This window comes from Ranitomeya variabilis, chromosome 5 (assembly GCF_051348905.1).
Source record: "Ranitomeya variabilis isolate aRanVar5 chromosome 5, aRanVar5.hap1, whole genome shotgun sequence".
In the NCBI taxonomy this organism is placed as follows: domain Eukaryota; kingdom Metazoa; phylum Chordata; class Amphibia; order Anura; family Dendrobatidae; genus Ranitomeya; species Ranitomeya variabilis.
In genome coordinates, this window is record NC_135236.1 from 541,401,280 (window position 1) to 541,425,516 (window position 24,237).

General features: G+C 41.4%; 1 protein-coding gene across 2 annotated transcripts in view; it reads right to left on the reverse strand.

Moving 5' to 3' along the window:
* The window catches only part of ARHGAP26 (Rho GTPase activating protein 26), a 588,303-nt gene that overhangs the window by 264,884 nt on the left and 299,182 nt on the right, over positions 1 to 24,237 (reverse strand). For both annotated transcript variants that reach the window (XM_077265841.1, XM_077265842.1), the window contains exons 17-18: positions 24,098 to 24,203; positions 3,069 to 3,228 (exon numbers count right to left, since the gene is read on the reverse strand). In XM_077265841.1, the coding sequence (XP_077121956.1) occupies positions 3,069 to 3,228; positions 24,098 to 24,203 (266 nt within the window). The remainder of the gene's footprint in view (positions 1 to 3,068; positions 3,229 to 24,097; positions 24,204 to 24,237) is intronic.

A 24,237-nucleotide genomic window follows, 5' to 3' on the forward strand; every position in this document is an offset into this window, starting at 1 on the left:
TGATACCTTGCTGATTTTGTAAGTTTGCCCACTGACAAAGACATGAGCAGTCTATAATTTTAAGGGTAGGTTAATTTTAACATTGAGAGACAGAATATCAAAAATAAAATCCAGAAAATCACATTGTATACATTATATACATGTATTTGCATTTTGCAGTGAGAAATAAGTATTTGATCCCCTGCCAACCATTAAAAGTTCTGGTTTGTACAGACCAGTTAGACGCTCCTAATCAACTCGTTACCTGCATTAAAGACAGCTGTCTTACATAGTCACCTTTATAAAAGATTCCTGTCCACAGACTCAATTAGTCAGTCAGACTCTAACCTCTACAACATGGGCAAGACCAAAGAGCTTTATAATGATGTCAGGGACAAGATCATAGAACTGCACAAAGCTGGAATGAGGTACAAAACCATACGTAAGATGCTGGGTGAGAAGGAGACAACTGTTGGTGCATAGTAAGAAAATGGAAGAAATACAAAATGACTGTCAATCGACATCGACCTGGGGCACCATGCAAAATCTCACCTCGTGGGGTATCCTTAATCATGATAATTTCTTGATTTTATTTTTCATATTCTATTTCTCAATGTTAAAATTAACCTACCCTTAAAATTATAGACTGTTCATGTCTTTGTCAGTGGGAAAACTTACAAAATCAGCAAGGGGTCAAATGCTTATTTCCTTCACTATAGCTTGATAAGGTTAGAACAGAAGCGAAAAATATTGCCAAGACAATGTGGATAATGAAGGCAGACAAATGCTATGGTAAAAATGGAACATCAAAGATTTCAAGGAGAAAATACTCGGAGAGTCTTGGGTTATTAGTTGTATTGATAACACTATCAAACATTTGGAAAGGATTTTTGAAATGTCATAGCCTCCAATGAGTCAGCTTTCTCGTTGCTTTGTACCTTGTTTGCATTCACAGGGATCGTAGTGAGGCTATAATTTTCAGCTGCTTCTAAGCTGATGTATGCAGAGACCACACATTGATCCATCAGTGCTCCTGGATGAACTATGAGCCAAGCTTACATTGATCAATCTGAGATTTATTGGTCTTAAAATGCAAGTTCAAGTTTCACTTAATCAATAATGAACTTTAAAGCTGATGCCACTGTATCCTCCAATCTTTCTTATAGAAAGAAACCCCAGGAAACATCTATATACTTCTTGGTAACCTGCATACATAAACACCATATTTTAATGATGTTCTTGGTCTAATTACATGTTTAATGACTATATTGTATTTGTTCTGTCAAATCATTTGTCCTTGTGGTTCTACTAATCTACTCCAATGTAATCTGGTCCCCGATGACCTGGCAGTGTGCCCAGTGAACAAAAATGCACTGTCAAAATCACTTCTGTATTCATTAAAACCAAAACAGATTACAATTTAGAAGCACTTTGTGTATTATAATATTTTTTGCTCAATTGCCACAATATATCTTACCTTAAGTAGAAATTCCTCCATGAACACATCAAAATTATTGAGAATTTAAAAAAGAATACACTATAATTATTTACCCATTATAATAAAATTGGTGTATTTAATTTGGTTAAAAATTGATTTTTTTGCTTCTGGATGCAGTTTTCTGAATGATAAGGCAGGTTTTTTTAACACGGTCATCTAAAATATTTGTTTGCAGTATTGCACAAATTTAGTTGGATCAATGCATCTATATTAAATAATAAAGTAACTGTGTAAACAATGATTATCGAAAATCTAAGACCCATGTGATGCCATGGACACAGCCTACAAACAGAAGTGCAGTATGATACTGTTCTGAAACTTTTTGGTTTCCTTTTTTGGTGCAGACTTGCCCACTGTACGTCTACTACGTCTGAGTGTCCGCCTCCAATAGGTGTATACGGCCAAAAATGATGCATATCACAGCACAAGTTCGCTCTATCGGCACCATTATAGCCTATGACCATTAGGTGCATACGCCCGAATACCATTTTGTGGGGGATTTTGACGTAAGCCCCGATGGAGCCACTAAATGGGTGCATGGCTGCAGTGTGAAAGCGCCCTGAATTTACTTATGTATTGTCGTTAGTCTTGTGCAGTGCTTCCATATCATACTGAAAAATGCACAGTAGAAACATGTACTACACAAAGGAAACCGTTGTTTTCCAATGGGATACTCGAAGGAGAAAAATTGTGTATAAGACTGACAAGTGTTTGCATTAAAATACATTAATAAAAATAGTATATAAAATGTGTCAATACAATTTTTTTATTAGTGTTTTTTTTTTTTTTTTTTTTTAAATATTGGCCAGGGGTCTCCTGACCTAAACTTGACAGCCTCATTCAGGAGATTTTGTTGAGGGACACATGGCCGGTCTATGACATGCAGTTTGTGGATGTAGAATTAAAGGGAATCAGTCCCTAGATTTTTGCTACCTCATCTAAGTCCAGCAAAATGTAGAGAAATAAACCCTGATTTCAGCTAGGTATCACTTCATTTGCTAGGTGCAGCAGCTGTGGTACAATCAGACTTTTTAGATGTAGCACAGCTTAGAAAGCTAACCACGCCCACACCGCTGATTAGAAGCTTGCTGTGTACATTGTATATTGACATTAAGCTGCTAATCAGTGCTGGGGGCATGGTTGGACCAGGATACATGCACAAGTTAGTATGGAAGTGATAATCTGCTGATAAAACAACAACGCACAGCCTAATAAGGGACACATCCTTAAAATTGAAGCCGCTACCTCATTCTGCCCTCAGATTAAATAGCAAAAACCTGCTGACAGATTCCCTTTAAGCCTAGCTTCACATCCTAAAATATCCTCATTTGTTTACTGCCTGCATTCTGAGGAAGTCATTTTTAGGACTAGAGAGGGATTCATAGCTGGTCTGATACTCAAGTAGTGCTGTAAGATATGACAGTTTTCACAACTTGCTACTCTAGGAATTACATTCTCTTTAGGGATGTGGCTGTCTGTGATAGCATAAATAACATCTAAGACATAATGACATTTTATTATCAATGCAGCTTTCTTGGGTAGTATAAGACAAACACAACTACATAAACCAAAGAAGGCAAGATAGTTTTACCTTTTCATGGTTTTCAATAATTATTTCCACCACAATGTTTTGGAATTTGATATCCATGATGGCTGCTACAGTTTCTTCTTGGGGGCGTAGTAGAGTAGGGCCAAACACTACGCCTAAGTTGGCAACAGTCATCAAGTTTTGCTTGTGGTTAGCAGCAACACTGAAAGTAGGAACATACAATAGCTCAAGAGTTGGTATATTAGGAGCAAAGTAAAGCCCCCTTTCCTAAACACAGTAACACAAATTTACATTGAGTGACTGACGGGGGAACCTTCTAAAGGCCCTAAAAATGGGATTCAGACAGAACCCCAACTAAGTCATAAACTTGGAGGGCAAACATAATTAAACATGATGTGAAAACAGTGTAAAAAGTCAGTTTCAAACAATAAATCTTTTAAAAGAAAATAAATCTTTCAAAACAGCTGGTATACATATATATTTTCTAAAGCTAGGTGGGCTATAGTAATATCATGCCTATAGAACAGTTTCTTTGTGGACATCAATGGAAAATTATAAGCTAACATAAAATAACGAGTCTTGATGAATCTTTTCTAATTCTAGCAAAGATCTATAACGGCCTTTGTAAAAAGAAACATCTAAAATAGAACATGTTTAATCATTAACATTGAACTTGCAGTTTTAGCAAATGTGTTCACAACTGTGGCCACCGCAATGATCGTGAATTACATGGAATAAATGTAGAGATGCACCCTAGCCATGCTTATATTGTAATGTCAGGTATAGAAAGTAACTTCTGCTTAGAGATGAAACTTGGAAAATTAGTCAATGCCACACAACATAAATCCATACTACCAGGAGAGAAAACAAACATAGGTGGCTATTCAAAAAGTATCAAGGCCACACAGCGGTCAACAGGATAAAGGTCTCTGAATAATGCAGAAATGTCACGTGTAGACTCGTAACAGCACAAATAGTAATGGTTTTATTGATAACAAATGATAAAGATTCATTATTACATTTCGCTAAAGTAATATAAACAGAGCACCGAAGTAAAGGCAGTTAAAGGTTTGTCTAGGTTTATGTATAGAGAGCATAACTAATGTAAAATTCTAATAAAAGTCACGTATACATTTTTAATTATTTTCAAGTTTTGTAGGCCAGTTTATCCCATTTTCCAATAGGAAAAAGAGAACCTATGAATAAAAACATTAAGTTGGGGGGTTGGACTGAAATAGAACCAGTTCTAAGTTGATAGTCTGGCCCAGAGATCAGGTTATAACCTGGACTGTGATGACGCAATCAGAAATCCAATTCTGCACCAGGAATAATCCTGATATCGGACGAAACCCAATATCTGTTCTTTAGTATAATATAAAATTCTAGATTTTGCTGTGGCAAGTGTCTCTTAGCAAGTAATTCATGTGCGGCCCTCATGAGCATCCCTTACTGAGGAGGACATAAGTTTTCTTAGACGGTAATTCATCTGTTCTAATTGGTATATACTTTATAAACATCATGCTCTTGCTGTTCTAGAAATCAGCTCTTCATGCTTTTCATATAAAACAATCAAAGGAGCCATCACTGCGGTGGGTGATGGGCAGCCGCAGCTTGGACCAATGAGGAGACAGGAGTGTGTCTCAGACTACTCCAGAGGCCATGAACTTGTAGCTACATACACTACAGACACAGATCAAAGATCTACCTAAATAAAGTGGAGCTAAAAGCAGCCACGACAGCAAGCCCTCAGGAAAATAATTAGTATCTGAATGAGAAGAATACCTGCTAACCGATTAATTTAAATGACAAGAAAGTATGCACATTCTTTGTCTATCATCTTAAAGACCCCTCTGGCTGTAAGATCCTAAAAGAGCCCTTCTTATTAGCTAAAACAAGCAACTGCTTTTTTTTTTCTATTAGACGAAGTTGAACTCTGTAATGCTATAACATGCAAACACAAAATATTTCAGATTGGAATTGTATTACTTCTCTAGAAAATAGGAAAAAAAAAACTAACACATGACTGATCACTCCACCCATCAGCAAATTGCAGTTTTAATCACAGCAATACCTACCCATAATTGTTGGCTAGCAGCTGAGGAGAGGTATACATTAGGTTAGGTTCCCAGTAAAGAGGATGGCCTCATCATTGGCTGCTAGGCACACATGAATTGGCAGGGGCGGACGCTGATAGCTTAGGGCCCCTGTGCAAGAAATGTATCTGTGCCTCCCTCCTTCTATGGCGACAAAGCTTCAGATGCATATCTCTTACATAGTCTCCTTTATTATGTATATTACTGTTCCTTATTACACAGTGCACTCTCGTTATGTACAGCACCGTACCTTACATATCAGATTATATAGCGCCCTGTTCTTTATTACATACCATCCTCTCTTATTAGATATAAACTGCAATGACGGCTGATGGAGCATGGGAAAGCTTCTTTTCTAATGGAGGAGCTGATGGACTGGTCTTCTGGTCAGATGCTGCTCCACTAGTGGTCATTTTATATCAACAAGAGAGGACTATGTAATAAAATAGGGTGCTACGAATAACAAGAATACAATATGTAAGGGACAGCACTTTACATAAAAGCAGAGAAATAAGAATGCAGTCTTATTATGTATAGCACAGTCCCTTAATATATAGTATACTCATGTATAGCACAGTCCCTTAGTATATAGTGTACTCACTTATTATGTATATAACAGTTCCTTAGTATAGAGTGCACTCACTTACGTATAACACCGTCCTTAGTTAAATAGTTTCCTCTTTTATTATGTACAACACTGCTTCTTATTACGTACCATCCTCTCTAGTTATATATGATGCCGCCCCTTCTTATATATCTTTCACTGCTGTTATGTAAAGTGCTGTCCCTTACATAGTGTAATCTTTTTATTCATAGCACCCTCTTATTACTTAGTCCTCTCTTGTTAGATATAAAATGACCATTGATGGATTAGCATCTGACCAAAAGACAGTCTTAGTTTCTGTCCTGTGTCCCCCCATTCATTATGAGTCCTAGCATCATAATGAATTTAGGGTTGGAAGAAGACATTATCAGGTACTGACCATCCTTCGCCACCTCCCAATTCATTACAAGTCCCTGACAGCGTCTTCTCCCACCCTTCAATTCATTACGAAGTGTTCTATGCACCTTACCCCCTCCTCTTCCACTCCCCAATAAATTTTAAGTCCCTGATAGTGTCATAATGAATTGTGAGATGAGTGAGGGCACTATCGGTAACTTGGCACCCTCTCCACCACATAATTCATTTTACATCCATATCTAACATCCTCCTCCCCGTTAAGTCCCCTTACTCCCATCCTAATACACCCTATCATTGTCCTCTCCCTCACCTCCCTCATTGTCCTCCCCCCGCATCCCTCATTGTGATTCCAACACCCCCCCATCATTGTCCTTTCCCCCCACATCCATAATTGTTCTCCCCCACCATTCCCATCATTGTTCTCCCTCCCACCTCCCATCATTGTTCACCCCCACCTCTATCACTGTTCAGAATGCACTTGGCCTTGCAAGTCAATAAGACCATAGAAAACATTGGACTGGACTTAGATGACATTCGAGTGCAGTCCAATTTGTAAGGACCGACAGAATAGAGAAGATAGAAAAACTTTTTTTCTCCAACTTCTCTTCATCAGAGTGAATTGAATCAGAGGGCTCTAAAAGCGAACCTGGAAATTATAGGCCATTAAGTCTATTTTTGGTAAAATATTTGAAAGATTTCTGAGGGATGTTATTCTGGATTATCTCAATGAGAATAACTGTTTAACTCCATATCAGCATGGGTTTATGAGGAATCGCTCCTATCAAACCAATCTAATCAGCTTTTATTAAGAGGTAAGCTATAGACTGGACCAAGGTGAGTCATTGGACGTGGTGTATTTTGATTTTTCTAAAGCATTTGATACCGTGCCACACAAGTGGTGGTACACAAAATTAGAATCCTGGGTCTGGGGGAAAATGTGTGTAAATGGGTAAGTAACTGGCTTAGTGATAGAAAGCAGAGGGTGGGAATAAATGGTATATTTTCTAACTGGGTCACTGTGACCAGTGGGGTACCGCAGGGGTCTGTGTTGGGACCTGTTCTCCAATATATTTATTAACGCTCTGGTAGAAGGTTTACACAGTAAAATATTGATATTTGCAGATGATACAAAACTATGTAAAGCAGTCAATACAAGAGAAGATAGTATTCTGCTACAGATGGATCTGGATAATTTGGAAACTTGGGCAGAAAGCTGGCAGATACAGTTTAACAATGATAAATGTATGGTTTATACATATGGGAAGAAGGAATCAGTATCACCATTACACACTGAACGGGAAACCACTGGGTAAATCTGACATGGAGAAGGACTTGGGGATCCTAGTTAATGATAAACTTACCTGGAGCAGCCAGTGCCAAGACAGCGGCTGCCAAGGCAAACCGGATCAAGGGGTGCATTAAAAGAGGTCTGGATACACATGATGAGAGCATTATACGGCCTCTGTACAAATCCCTGGTTAGACCGCACATGGAGTACTGCGTACAGTTTTAGCCACCGATGGTCAGGGAGGATCTAATAGAACTAGAGCGAGTTCAAAGGAGGGTAACAAAATTAATAAACGGGATGGGGGAACTACAATACCCAGAGATTAGCAAAATTAGGATTATTAAATCTAGAAAAAGACGGCTGAGGGGCCATCTAATAACCATGTATAAGTATATAAGGGGACAAAATAAAAATCTCTCCCAGGATCTGTTTATACCAAGGAAGGTGACTGTCACAAGGGAGAATTCTCTGCATCTGGAGGAGAGAAGGTTTTTCCTCCAAAATAGAAGAGGATTCTTTACTGTTAGGGCAGTGAGAATCTGGAATTCCTTGCCTGAGGAGGTGGTGATGGCGAACTCAGTCGAGGGGGTCAACAGAGGCCTGGATGTCTTCCTGGAGCGTAACAAAATTGTATCTTACAGTTATTACCGTATATACTAGAGTATAAGCCGACACGAGTATAAGCCGAGACCCCTAATTTTGCCACAAAAAACTGGGAAACTTAATGACTTGAGTATAAGCCTAGGGTGGGAAATGCAGCAGCTACTGGTAAATTTAAAAAATAAAAATAGATACCAATAAAAGTAAAATTAATTGAGACATCAGTAGGTTAAGTGTTTTTGAATATCCATATTTAATCAGGAGCCCCATATAATGCTCCATACAGTTCATGATGGCCCCATAAGATGCTCCATACAAAATACGCCCCATATAATGCTCCAAGCAGTTTATGATGGGCCCCGTAAGATGCTCCATATTAAAATATGCCCCATATAAAGCTGCACAAATGTTGATTATGGCCCCATAAGATGCTCCGTACAGACATTTACCCCATATAATGCTCCACAAATGCTGATTATGGCCCCATAAGTTGCTCCATAGACACATTTGCCCCGTATATTGCTCCACAAATGCTGCACATGGCCCTATAAGATGCTCCATACAGATATTCAAATATGTTTTTGTGCACTTCATTTTTACTTTTCGGGGTGCAGTTGGGCCCAGGTGGCTTTGCATACTGTGGCCTCTGTTCACACAGGATGCATTACAGTTAGCACTGGGCAGCCCACCACAGGGCGTTATTAATAGGCTATGATCCACATGCTTTGCATTCTCTGTGTGAACACTGCTGCAGATTATTTGTTTGCACCGGTGTACCAAACGGCTAATCCTTGATTGTAGACTGGCTGTCTCATTGGTATTACCACACCTGTGTAGTTGCTATCTATACTTGGGCCCGCTGCATCATGATAGTTAATTTTATTCAAGGCCTAGACAGGTAAGCACCTTTGCCTGTTTTTTTGTGTGTTTTCCAGTATAGTGGTGTTTTTTTCCTCCTATTTTGGTTTTGTTGTTAGAATAGGACTGGCAAGTGTGAGGACCCTTGACGTGGGTTGCCAGCTTATGTATTGTGGCCATAATATCAACTAATACCTTACATATTTTGATATGTTTTTGTGCACTTTATTTAGTTTTACTTTTCAGGGTGCAGTTGGGACCAGATAGCTTTGTATACTGTGGCCTCTGTTCACACAGGACGCATTACAGTTAGCACTGGGCAGCCCGCCACAGGGCGTTACTAATAGGCTATGATCCAGATGCTTTGCATTCTCTGTGTGAACACTGCTGCAGATTATCTATTTGCACTGGTGTGCCAAGCGGCCAATCCCTGATTGTAGACTGGCTGTCTCTTTGGTATTTCCACACCTGTGTAGTTGCCATCTATGCTTGGGCCCGCTGCACCATGATAGTGCATTTGATTCAAGGCCTAGGCAGGTAAGCACTGTTGCCTGCTTTTTCGTGTGTTTTCTTTAGAAGGAAGTAGATCTGGGGATTTATTCTGACGGAATATAGGCTGAACTGGATGGACAAATGTCTTTTTTCGGCCTTGCTAACTATGTTACTATGAAACAGAGTTTAATCAGAGTGTGATTTGCATAATCGGTCTGATTCCCTTAGATGAGAGAATACACGGTCATGTGTATCTAGCCTTATTGTGACATTTGGACAGTCTGAAATAGTAACTGAATTTTCATATAACTTTTCAGAATAAGCTGCCATGTGTATACATGAGGAATAACATTATTTCTGGCCATTATATGATGTGTATCCTGCATTTTCACTAGTTTTTCTCTCGTTCTTACTTTGGAATTGACTTTGAATTGGTGGGTAACAAGCTGCTATAATGTCACCCATACAGAGAAAAGCACACAGAGATGGATTCCTGCTCTTTTTCCCTTGGTAGCACATAGACAAAAGCAGCAACTGGATGGAGGACATTATACAGCAGGTAGAAGGTATGGTAATTCCACCTCTGGGGTGAGAAAAAAGCAATACAATTTCTGTGTCTCTCTGTGCCTGTTTTCTCTCTGCTTCTTTCCCCACAAGAGAGTATAATAGGCTATGTAACCAGACACCTCACTGTGAAGATAGACTCCATCTTGCTCAACACAAGACTATCTTGTTTTTCAGAGTGGATGAAAAGATGTGGCTCATAAATGGAGAAAAAAGGAGAATAGTCTGATAAATGTTACAAAGTTTCTTACACATCTTTCCTATAAGGCCATCTGTCGCAAAGCTCCTAAAACGTGTTCTCCTCAGAACAAATGGTTAAACCTAACCAAATAATGTATGCAGCTTTCTATATCCCCCATATCCACATTCAGGGCCGGACTGGGACTAAAATTCAGCCCTGGCATTTGAAGTTACACAGGCCCACTTGTCACATGGTGACTGTATATTATCTTTGTACACTTGTAGGCAGGGCCGGTTTTAGGCAAAGTGGGGCCCTACGCCTAGGCAAAGTTTAAAATGGGGCCCCAAATGCTAACATATTGCACATCACACAAAAGCATTTCGGTTGTATTTACATGCGCTAAGTTCAGGCCGCTAAATGAGTTTGATCGGCAATACTGAAGTTGTTCAACGCTTGTTTACCGGCCTCTTTCCACCAGCTGAGGAATAATGATGGGACAGAACGATCACTAATAGATCACTTAGGCTACTTTCACACTAGCGTTGTTGGCTGTACGTCACAATGCGTCGTTTAGGAGAAAAAACGCATCCTGCAAAGTTGTCTGCAGGGTGCGTTTTTTCCCCATAGACTAACATTAGCGACGCATTGCGACGTATGGCCACAATGAAGCACTGCCTTAGGGTATGTTTCCACGACATATGGCCTCAATGAAGACACTGACATCTTTCTCTGCCCACCAAAACAAGTACATTTATTTTTAGGGCTAACTCATCTACAAGGTGTTATGCTTGGTTTGAGTAGTCAATTTGTGCTGATACACTCCTTTTAAGATCAGAAAATGGTACTATAAGGAAGAAAATATACACATGCCTTAGGGCAGTGCTCCCCAACTCCGGTCCTCAACAGCCGCCAACAGGTCATGTTTTCAGGATTTCCTTAGTATTGTCCAGGTGATCATTGCATTACCTGGAAAGGCAAGAATTCCATCACCTGGGCAATACTAAGGAAATCCTGAAAACATGACCTGTTGGTGGCTCTTGAGGACCGGAGTTGGGGAGCACTGCCTTAGGGTATGTTTCCACGGTCAGTAAACACTGTAGGTTTGACGCGGCGTTCATCCACAGCGGCCAGATGTTAGAGCATAGTGGATGGATTTGAAGAAATCCCCATGTCCACTATGCGTACAGGGACACCTCTGGTTTCCCTGCATAAATAGACATGTGGCGAGTCTTTCCAGACTGCAGCATGTCAATTTATGGTGATTCCACACGGTTCAGTGAACACATGCAGAATCACCTGCGTTCAAAAGTCGGCAGCGCTTTGGACGCAGAGGACATGTGCTGCGTCCAAAGCGCTGCCAGTTCTGGACAGTGGAAAACATACCCTGAAAATGTTTCTTAGATCATAATTTTTAATAATTACCTGCTGATAATCAACAAGTGCAAAGAATTCATAAAAGGGACTATTAGGCTACGTTCACATTTGCGGTGTGCGCCGCAGCGTCGCCGCCGCAACGCACAGCGCAAATGTGAACACATGCACAACGCAGCTTTTTGCGCCGCATGCGTCCTTTTTTTCATTGATTTTGGACGCAGCAAAAATGCAACTTGCTGCGTCCTCCGCGACCCGACGCGGGCGCCGCAGGGACGCATGCGGCGCAAAAAGCAAGTGCACCGCATGTCCATGCGCCCCCATGTTAAATATAGGGGCGCATGATGCATGCGGCGCCGCTGCGGCGCCCGCCGCTGCGGCGGGCGCCGCTAATGTGAACGTAGCCTTAGATGGGTGTAAAAGTTATTGCTCTTAATATAACACAAACATTTTTATTGTATTCTATAGTAAAAACAGAGTAATAAAATAGATTCCTCAACATTGAACTTGCAGAACCAAAAACGGAAAGTTGTGGACTTATCAGTATGCTATCATTTGCATATAATTAACATGTCAATTAATCCTGTGATTTCTAGAATTCCACAACTTTTCCTTTTTGCTGCTGCAATTTCAATGTTGAGTGTATAAAAAATAATACATATTTAGTATCACTGTGTATTCAACGACCCAAACTATAAAATAAGAATGCTATTTATCCCACCTAGCCTACATCATAAAAAAAAGAGCCAAACGCGCGGTTTTCTTTTCACAATGGAATAGAAAATTATGAAAAAGGTTCCAATAAAAGCTACATTTTGTCCTGCAAAAAATAAGCAATCAAACAGCTCTCTCAACAGAAAAATAAAGTTATTGCTGCCAGTGTATGGTGACAGAAATGTTTTTTTTAAATGTTCTTACTAAAGAAATCTAGTAAAATATAAAAAAAGATTTAATTTTAGTATTGTGTTTAGCAACTGATCCACAAAATAAAGTTAATACCTCACTTATATTATACGGTCATTGTTGTGAAAAAGAATAAAAATAACCTTAAGGATTCTTTTACACATACCGCGTTTTTTGCGGCCCGTTATTGTGGGCCGTATCGCTGCAATGTTCAAGGTCTGCAGCAATAACGGACCGCAAAAAACTTGCGGATCGCCGTTTTTCGGGTTTCCAGTACTATGGAAATAGTATTGGAAAAAAAAATGGTGTTCTGCAAAACCGGAAGTCACGGTGCACCACAAAAACAAACTTTCGTTGTTTTTGCGGCCCCCATTGAAAATCAATGTCCGTAAGCCGTGATAAAGACTGAGCAGGCTCGATCTTTTTTCACGGCAGTAAATACGGCCCTGACTGCCATATAGAAATTTATTGATGTCGCAAAAACGGGCGGCAAAACAACGGTATGTTTAAAAGAAGCCCAACTGGGCCCTGGTCTGCAGAATTCACTTTTATGTGAGCAAAAAAGCAATACTTCATTTTTACGGCAATTTAAAAAAAAAATTAGCCTACTTATCTGAATTTGCAAAAACCTATTGTAACATTGTGACAGTCTTCAGTAAGGAAGAGAGGCCTGAAATTGTCTCAAACTGGGGCCCTAACTATCCCTATTCCTCCAGTACTCTTGATGGTAGAGAGTCCTGAGTCTCTAACCTTTCTGTGCTCTTGTTAAGCCCTGATCTATCCCCTCCCCCACCTCATGAGGCCTGGGTCAGAATAATAAAGGTGAATAAGACACAAAGACAAAATAAGGATAACAGAAAGCAGCAAACATACAAACACTCACCAAAAGTAAAGAGATATATAGGGAAGGATAGCAATGTACCAACAAAACGGGAATGGGGCAATGAGGAAAATATACACACAAAAACAGTAAGCAACAATTTCCAGTAGCAACAATGAACACTTATTCAGCACAGCATCTCCAAGGAGATAGGAAGCAAAGCTTTTTACTGGCAAGACAGAGAAGGTCTGGCCAAATTTTATTGGCAGAGGTAATGACCAGAACAGAATCAGCTGAAAATAGAGCTGCAAGTTTCTGACTAGCATAGAAGCATAGAAAGGGTTGTTAACCTCTTCAGCACCAAAGGAAACCAAACAAATTTAATATGGGGCACAAACAGACAGGGTAAATGTAAGATCTGCGTTTCACAATACCAACAATTTCATTTAGTAGAAAAAAAATACATTTTCAGTTGCAGACATTTTTAAAATAAAAGTTGTGGTATGTGATTATGCCATTATAAAGAAATATCATATTGTAGATTACAAATATACAGTGGGGAAAAAAAATATTTAGTCAGCCACCAATTGTGCAAGTTCTCCCATTTAAAAAAGATGAGAGAGGCCTGTAATTGACATCATAGGTAAACCACAACTATGAGAGTCAAAATGAGAAAATCACCTTGTCTGATTTGGCAAAATTTATTTTGCAAATTATGGTGAAAAATAAGTATTTGGTCACCTAAAAACATGCAAGATTTCTGTCTCTCAAGGCCGGTAACTTCCTCTTTAAGAGGCTCCTCTGTCCTCCACTCATTACCTAACATATAAACACTTTTTCAGAAAGAATGGCATTTCTGTCAATGATGCCCAAAACAAGTACTAGATAAGGTGAGGAACCACTCGTGCCTTTGTGCCACACCTCTAGGTCTGCTCATTAAATCCTACTTACATGCACCAAACAAGTCACCAACAGCAGCAGTGAAATCATTTGCCAGTTTAGCAGTGGTATTACACACTTTCCAACTGGTCATCAGGCAGAAAACACTATAGTAAAACCTTTATGTGCTGCATGAGATTTCTGTGAGCCAAGATGAAAAGGTGATATATGGTCTAACAATGGTCAGTGTGGCAGTGTGAATTAGAGTTCAGTACACTTGTCACCATAGACCAGACATGAAATATACCACTGATACAGGGAATTTAGTCACAAAATATATACGGTAATAATTATTATTAATCAAGCTCCGTTAGGTACGACACCACATAGAAATTATTTTTAGACTAACGCCATAGTGAATTCCAGACAATACCTATGTTTACCCACCTACACGGCACTGCAATGTATGTGTTACCATGGCAAATGCTGCGTTATTACAAGTACAGGAATACAGAGGTTACAAGTTCAGCGCACATCTACAGATGAATTTTCAAAAGCATCGTTATAATATATTAACCCCTTAATGACCACCAATATGTCTTTTAACTGACCTGAGATATAAGAGAATAGGTGACAATCCAGCAGCTGTTGGCTGTACACTATAGCTGACAACTTGCTGTATCAGCCACGATCAGTGTTTGCACCGTCCAAATCTGTTTAACCCCTTAGTTGCTGCTGTCAATAGTGACTACATCATATAAATGGTTAATAGAAAGTGGGGGCTTCCTCTTTATCCCCATTGGTGCCCTCAGATCATGAGTGTGTGGTCCTAATGTTTGCCATGGCAATTCACGACCAAATAGTGACCTTAGGGTACCGTTTCACAGTGGCACTTTTGTCGCTACGACGGTACGATCCGTGACGTTCCAGCGATATCCATACGATATCGCTGTGTCTGACACGCAGCAGTGATCAGGGACCCTGCTGAGAATCGTACGTCGTAGCAGATCGTTTGGAACTTTCTTTCGTCCCTGGATCTCCCGCTGTCATCGTTGGATCGGTGTGTGTGATACCGATCCAACGATGCGTTCGCTTGTAACCAGGGTAAACATCGGGTTACTAAGCGCAGGGCCGCGCTTAGTAACCCGATGTTTACACTTGTTACCATCGTAAAAGTAAAAAACAAACAAACAGTACATACTCACATTCCGGTGTCCGTCAGGTCCCTAGCCGTCTGCTTCCCGCTCTGACTGCCGGCCGGCCGGAAAGTAAGCAGAACACAGCGGTGACATCACCACTGTGATCTGCTTTCACTTTACGGCGGCACTCAGTCAGAGCGGGAAGCAGACAGCGAGGGACCTGACGGACACCGGAATGTGAGTATGTACTGTTTTTTTTTTTTTACATTTACGACGGTAACCAGGGTAAACATCGGGTTACTAAGCGCGGCCCTGCGCTTAGTAACCCGATGTTTACCCTGGTTACAAGCGAACGCATCGTTGGATCGGTGTCACACACACCGATCCAACGATGACAGCGGGAGATCCAGCGACGAAAGAAAGTTCCAAACAATCTGCTACGACGTACGATTCTCAGCAGGGTCCCTGATCGCTGCTGCGTGTCAGACACAGCGATATCGTATGGATATCGCTGGAACGTCACGGATCGTACCGTCGTAGCGACAAAAGTGCCACTGTGAGACGGTACCCTAAGGTCACTATTTGGTCGTGAATTGCCATGGCAAACAACGCTCTGACTGCCGGCCGGCCGGAAAGTAAGCAGAGCACAGCGGTGACGTCACCGCTGTGATCTGCTTTCACTTTACGGCGGCACTCAGTCAGAGCGGGAAGCAGACTGCGAGGGACCCTGACGGACACCGGAATGTGAGTATGTACTGTTTTGTTTGTTTTTTTTACATTTATGACGGTAACCAGGGTAAACATCGGGTTACTAGTCCACACTGCGCGCACACACCATCTATACGGAACGGACGCCGCTGAGATCGTCTGGGTGAGTATAACCATTTTTTTAATTTTTTTTAAATTATTTTTAAACATTCTATCTTTTACTATAGATGCTGCAAAAGCAGCATCTGTAGTAAAAAGTTGGTCACACTTGTCAAACGCTATGTTTGACAAGTGTGACCAACCTGTCAGTCAGTTTTCCAAGCGATGCTACAGATCGCTTGGAAAACTTTAGCATTCTGCAAGCTAATTACGCTTGCAGAATGCTAAAAAAAAACGCGAAAAAAACGGAAAAAAAAACGCAAAAAAAAAAATGCGGATTTCTTGCAGAAAATTTCCGGTTTTCTTCAGGAAATGTCTGCAAGAAATCCGGACGTGTGCACATACCCTAACATTTGGACTTCACTTGCAGATTGTGTTTAGTTTCTTTTGTTTTAGTCTAAAAAATAAAGTCTATAGATAAAATAAGCCACATCTGGCCGCTAAACCTTTGTCATTCATAGGGCCTTTTTTTTCACAAATTAGCAAATTGTGATTTTCTTTTATATAATACAGCTATGTATTATTGCTAAGGCTCATATTTTAGGGAATTAGGGAAAAGGGGGGGATTGGAAATGTGAATTAAAATTAACCTTTATTATAAATTTGTTAGATAAAATTTTAGTATCAGATTTTACATGAAATTACCATGCATTATAAAGATGTATATTGGATCACAGTGTGTGGCTGGTTATGTTATAAACACCACTGTGATCCACTAGATCCCAAGTGATTAGAGCTCAGAGTTATAGTGAATTAAGTAAGATGGAGTCCCAACCACTGACCTTAGAACTGGGGTCTGGATTCCAGTGTCACAAACAGGCACTCTAATTGATGTAAAAATAAATTTGGGTTAAACACCATTTATATTATACTAGATGGTGGCCCGATTCTAACGCGTCGGGTATTTTAGAATATGCATGTCCATGTAGTATATTGCCCATTGACGTAGTATATTGCCCATTGACGTAGTATATTGCCCATTGACGTAGTATATTGCCCAGTGACGTAGTATATTGCCCAGTGACGTAGTATATTGCCCAGTGACGTAGTATACAACACAGAGCCACGTAGTATATTGCACAGCGACGTAGTATACAGCACAGAGCCACGTAGTATATTGCCCAGCTACGTAGTATATTGCCCAGCCACGTATGTCACAGGTTAAAAAATAAAAAATAAACATATGCTCCCCTTCCGAGGGTACCCTTGTAGTTCTGTCGCCTGTGTGCGGTGCAGGCGGCAGCTTCCGGTCCCAGGGTGTGATGACGTCATGGTCACATGACCGTGACGTCATGGCAGGTCCTAGTCGCATACCATCCTTCGCACCGGAACCTGCCGCTTGCATGGAGCGGTCACCGGAGCGTCGCGAGGAGCGGGAAAGGTGAGTATATAATGATTTTTTATTTTTTTATTATTATTTTTAACATTAGATGTTTTTACTATTGACGCTGCATAGGCAGCATCAAATAGTAAAAACTTGGTCACACAGGGTTAATAGCGGCTGTAACGGAGTGAGTTACCCGCGGCATAACGCGGTCCATTACCGCTGGCATTAACCCTGTGTGAGCCGTGACTGCGGGGAGTATGGAGCGGGCGCCGGGCACTGACTGCAGGGGAGTAGGGAGGGACTAATCGGACTGTGGCCATCGCTGATTGGTCGCGGCAGCCATGACAGGCAGCTGGCGAGACTAATCAGTGACTTGGATTCTATGACAGACAGAGGCCGCGACCAATGAATATCCATGACAGAAAGAAAGACTGACACAAGGACAGACAGAAAGACGGAAGTGACCCTTAGACTATTATATAGTAGACTATCACACCACGTGTCTTAATCCCTATAGGATATTATAGGTTTGTACATTTTAGACAGAGCTTATAGTGTAGGAAACCCTTATAATAGTTGTTACCTACAGATTAACCTTAAACCTGATTGTTGTAGCTGACAGGCAATATAGGTTAGGTTTGCGCATGTTAAATTATGGAGCTGTTGGAGACCCTTAAAGAAAGCCGTTTCCCCCGGCAAAACGCGCATCAGAGACGAAACCCTGAGTTGAAATGATCTCAGAGCAATGCTGGCACACCTTACCTAATTACACTACGCTACTCCTATACCCACAAGGTCTCTGAATGAGACGCTGATACTGACCATTAGGAGTTAGCATGGCTCTCTCACAGAAGACACAGCAGTATTCATTCAGATACTGCGTATCAGAGATCCAGCCAAACGATCAGCCGAACCAGTAAAGTTGGTGGTAGAAACTGAGAATAGCATGTACAATATCCAGTATTAGGACCTTGGAGGAATTAATTCATTCAAGAAATCATCTATGCAGCATAAAATGGATACATTGAGGTTCATCTTATATCTCAAATTGGAATAGTAAAGTGTTCATCAATATCAGACATGTAACTATAATTTGGTGCCTCTCATTTCTGCTGAAGACTTTGCCTCTCTTTAAGCAGAAGATCGATACAATCAGGGAAAGCTTTGGCCCGCATCCCCCAATGCCTCTCTTAACTGTTCAACCCTGTTCCTCCAAAACTAACTTCTCCACCATGACAGAAGATCAGCTCTCCACTCTCCTGTCAAGATCACACCTCACCACTTGCACGCTTGACCCGCTCTCGTCCCACCTCATCCCTAACCTTGCCACAGTCTTCATCCCAACCCTAACACACCTCTTCAAGCTCTCACTCACAACTGGTTTCTTTCCCTCATCCTTCAAGCATGCATCGATCACCCCCATCCTCAAAAAGCCCTCCCTCGACCCATCCTCTGTGTCTAGCTATCGACTAATATCTCTTCTCCCTTACACATCAAAACTACTGGAACAGCATGTCCATCTTGAACTGTCCTCCTACCTCTCCTCCTGTTCCCTTTTTTGACTGTTTACAATCTGGCTTCCGATCGCATTACTCAACTGAAACTGCCCTAACTAAAGTCACCAATGACCTACTAACCGCCAAGAGCAAGCGACACTACTCTGTCCTCCTTCTGGACGTGTCTTCTGCCTTTGACACTGTGGACCACTCCCTCCTGCTACAGATTCTCTTATCTCTTGGGGTGACCAGAAAAATGCACACAGGAAAATTGCCCACATGAAAAATGCACACAGGAAAAATGCACACAGGAAAATTCCCCACACGGAAAATTCCCCACATGGAAAATTCCCCACACGGAAAATTCCCCACATGGAAAATTGTCAATTACAGCATCACAAAAGTTTCAGATCTATGATATTTCAGGTGCAAGGTGAGGATGTTCACATAATATGTGATCACCTTGTGATTTACAGTTGACCTAGTGCAAAACTGCAAAAATGATGATCTGTGGTTTGCAGCAGTCTGTCATTCTCAGCACTAGATAGATCTAGTCTGCTCTCTTCTCTCACTGATTCTGCCTTACTCCTCCCACCAGCCCAAAACAGCAGCACATGCAGAACCAGCAGCAGTGTGATCCAGAGGAGCCATCACTGCTATCAGTACACACAAAAGAATCACTGCTGCTGGCAGAGATATTTGGTCCTGGAAGCCCAGAAGGCACAGCAGAAAGGTGAGATTCTGTCACTTGTACCACTTTGTGTTCTTGCTGAGAATGTATGATGTGCTTTTGCAGTGGAGTCCGATGGGCCCCAGTGCGAAATTTGACCCTTCGCCCCCCCACACACACACACATTGGTCAGATGTATGGGCCCCTGTAGTTTTCTAAATTCTATAAACACGAATGAATTGAAGGAGGAGAGCGGAGAAGGCGGCGGCTCTGTACTATGAGAAAGGGAAGCCACCTCGGGCACGACCAGCTGCTGCTCCCCGACAAATGCTCCAGCTTCTCCGGGGGGTTCGTGGCCGGGGGCGGCGCTGTGGTTGGCGCAGGAGGCGGCGGATACCTGCACGTCCTGTCCTCCCCCGGCCCGGTGCACCATCCCCCGCACAGACTGTGCGCTCCGGAGCAGCAAGCAGCGGCCAGCTTCATCTACTCCACCCCGCATGGACCCACCGCCAGAGCCGGCCTACTGCAGCCTGCACTGGGGCGCCCTCCGGCGAAGCGACGATTAGAACTTGGAGATGGAAGTCAACAGTATCTTTCTGAAGGATTAAAAACACCAAAAGGCAAAGGAAGAGCCACTGTATTCTGTCCCGACAGCCCAAAAATTCCAAAATCACCTCTGGAAAAAACAAGATATGACACCTCACTTTTTTTTTTTTTTTTTTTTTTTAACATTTACACTGGTAACCAGGGTAAACATCGGGTTACTAAGCGCGGCCCTGCGCTTAGTAACCCGATGTTTACCCTGGTTACCAGGGGACTTCGCATAGTTGGTCGCTGGAGAGCTGTCTGTGTGACAGCTCTCCAGCGACCACACAGGTTTTTTTTCCAATGTAAGACACCCCCCCGAAAGTAAGACATAGTGGGACTTTTGAGTGGTAAAAGAATGTAGGACGCTGTCTTACTATCGGGGAAACACGGTAGTATGTATGGTCCACATGATCTCCATCCTGGTATTTATGCCCCCTTTCTGGTATATATGTCCCTATCCTGGTTTACGTGGTCCCCAATCCTAGGCTATGTGCATACGTAGGAAATGTGGTGCAGAATTTTCTGCACTAAATCTGCATCTCCTGGCAGAATCCACAGGTGCGTTTTTTATGCGTTTTTTTGTGCAGATTTTACCACTGCAGATTTCTATTAATGGAGGGGTGCAGAAACGCTGCAGAAACGCACAAAAGAAGTGACCTACACTTCTTTGAAATCTGCAGCATTTCTGCGCAGATTTTTCTGCACCATGTGCACAGCTTTTTTTTTTCACATTGATTTACATTGTACTGTAAATCACCAGCATTAGGACATATATACCAGGATGCAGACATATTCACCAGGATGATGGGCATATGTACCAGTATGGGGGACATTACTACATAATGAAGGGGGAGGGGGGCAATTCATTCGTGTTTATAGAATTTAGAACACTACAGGGGCCCATACATCTGACCAATGTGTGTGTGTGTGGGGGGGGGGGCGAAGGGTCAAATTTCGCACTGGGGCCCATCGGACTCCACTGCAAAAGCACATCATACATTCTCAGCAAGAACACAAAGTGGTACAAGTGACAGAATCTCACCTTTCTGCTGTGCCTTCTGGGCTTCCAGGACCAAATATCTCTGCCAGCAGCAGTGATTCTTTTGTGTGTACTGATAGCAGTGATGGCTCCTCTGGATCACACTGCTGCTGGTTCTGCATGTGCTGCTGTTTTGGGCTGGTGGGAGGAGTAAGGCAGAATCAGTGAGAGAAGAGAGCAGACTAGATCTATCTAGTGCTGAGAATGACAGACTGCTGCAAATCACAGATCATCATTTTTGCAGTTTTGCACTAGGTCAACTGTAAATCACAAGTTGATCACATATTATGTGAACATCCTCACCTTGCACCTGAAATATCATAGATCTGAAACTTTTGTGATGCTGTAATTGACAATTTTCCACGTGGGGAATTTTCCGTGTGGGGAATTTTCCGTGTGGGGAATTTTCCTGTGGGCATTTTTCCTGTGTGCATTTTTCCTGTGGGCAATTTTCCTGTGTGCAATTTTCCTGTGTGCATTTTTCAGGGAACCCCACAAAGTGGCTGAGAAAGTAGATTTCTCATCTAAGACGTCTGGCACCTAAACCTGTGACAAAAAAGCAACCAAGATTCAAGATAGTTGTGAATTTACAGAATTGTACTGGAAAGTGATCATTAAAAGATTTCTTCTGTCTGACTTCACTACAATGGATGCCAGATTGTAAAGATTGGAACACGATGAGATAGACAAATTCTAAGGGTTGGCGTTCTTCTCTACATTAGCAGGACTATGAAGAAAGTGTGGTTTCTTAGGCTGGTTTCATACTTGCGTTTTGATCTGCAGCATTTGTACAGAAAAAAATGCATGCGTTTTTTTCCCCTATGTTTAACATTAAAAATGCATGCGTTTTTTGTACGCGTTTGGCCGCGTTTAACGACGCATGCGTTTTTTTGCTGCATGCGTTCTGTCACAGAAATGCAACATGTAGTAATTTCTAGAGGCGTTTTTTTGCGGCAAAAAAAACATATTGTTGTCTATGTAATCGCATGCGTTTTTAAGCACATGCGTTTGCTTGCATTAAAAACGCATGCGTTTTTATAGAAAAAAACAAGAATACACCCTGATAAGCCACCCCCCACCATCAAGGTGATAAAGGGATCCTAACCCTAACCCTAACAATATGACAGTGAATACTCTACGAGTTAATATTTTTAGTACTCTATAGCAATACCGTATATCTTGGGGTGTCCACATTGAACAAAGCTTTTTATTAGAAGAATGTCCTGGTCACCAGGTCAACATCCCTATGGATCCCTAGGGTTAGGGTTAGGGGTAGGGTTAGGGGTAGGGTTAGGGGTAGGGTTTGGATCCCTTTATCACCTTGATGGTGGGGGGTGGCTTATCAGTGACCTGGTGACCAGGACATTCTTCTAATGAAAAGCTACCCCTAACCCTAACCCAAACCCTAGGGATCCAAACCCTAACCCTACCCCTACCCCTAACACTAACCCTACCCCTAACCCTAGCTATTTCTATTTATAGTGGGATTTCTAGTTGATTTTAATGATTGGCAGCTGTCACACACTTCTCAGCATGCGTTTCAAAAACGCAAACGCATGAAAAAACGCATGTAAACGCGTCAAAACGCCGCGTTTTTTTTACCGCATGCAAAAACGCATGCATCTAAAAAACGCAGCGTTTGCACGCGTTTACATGCGTTTTTTCACTACCTGCGTTTTTTTTTTAAACACTGCGTTTTTAAATGCAAATGTGAAACCAGCCTTATTGGCACATTGAGGCCGGCACTTTCTACTGGCACTGCAATGGCAGTAACTTTTTGAGAGAGATGTGTGATGAGAATTATTCTCTGTATATTGCTACCACAATATTGGAATAATTATTCATGGGAGATAATGATATAGAAATTCAGCGTTGTGGTTCCATATAACTAGAAAAATTATTTAGTATACTAAGGCATTACTGTAAAACATAGGGGAGATACAGACACTAGAGGCAGGCAGGGGGGCCAGTCACGAACCAAAGACCCTACCCACATTCCCGCCTCTACGTACCTAAAGCTTATGACACCCAAACTTCAAATGTGGATTAAACAACAACCAGGATGCAGATTTCTTTAATGAAGGTATCTATTTAATCTGTATTACAGCGCCATTATGGCTGGCTATATCTCTACTTTAACATGTAAAATTGTGTAGACAGATTCTCTTTCAAAAGAAGTAACAGTAAAAAAATTCCATCTCAAACTTTCTCTACTACTGATAAGGGTTTACCAGTCAGAGAGATTCACTGAATACCAGCCAAGTCAAGCCTACATAAGTGTAAAAGTATAAATTAATTTGGCAAACCTTCACATAAAAGTGGACTATATTAAAAACGGTTAGTCATGTTCTTAGCACTAATACAATATTCCTAGCATATGAAATACGGTGGCAATTCTCAAATTCAGTTTATTACAGTAAAAAGACACTACTGGAAAAAGTGCAAGAATTACTCTTAATTGTAAGATGAAAAGGGCACAACATAGGTATTAGAAATAAATCCTTCTGCAGTCGTTATGTCAGTGAGAATTCTGCCAGGAGAGCTAGAAAGGTCACCCTGCAGACCAGTGCCAGACTGGGGTGCCAAGGGCCCACCAGTAACCAACTTTTCAGCCACATGCAAATGTGACAGTATCCTCAATCACAAATTTATATAACAATGCAGTGGGCAGATTGTTAAATGAATAAGATGCTGCCTTTGTCTGTACGTAATGATTCCAGTATATTGTGCCAAGTTCATATAAGAGGGGGCCCACCGGAGGATTCTCCGGTTGTCTTGGGGGCCAGTTCAAGCCTGCTGCAGACTCATCACCTACTCTTACCATGACTTGCGGAACATCAACCATCAACCCTAGTCCAGATGCAAACACAAAGGATGTTCAAAATGTTGGGGACATTGACAAACAATTAATGTTATTAACACACCATCAACTTACTTTGCCAAGTGCTTCATTAACATGTTTAACATCTGTCTATTCTTCTCTGGCAAACGGTGGATCAAGCAATGTATTTCTTTTATTCGGGTCTCCTGGCTTTCTAGTTCTTCATGAAAAAGAAAAAAATATATATATGATTA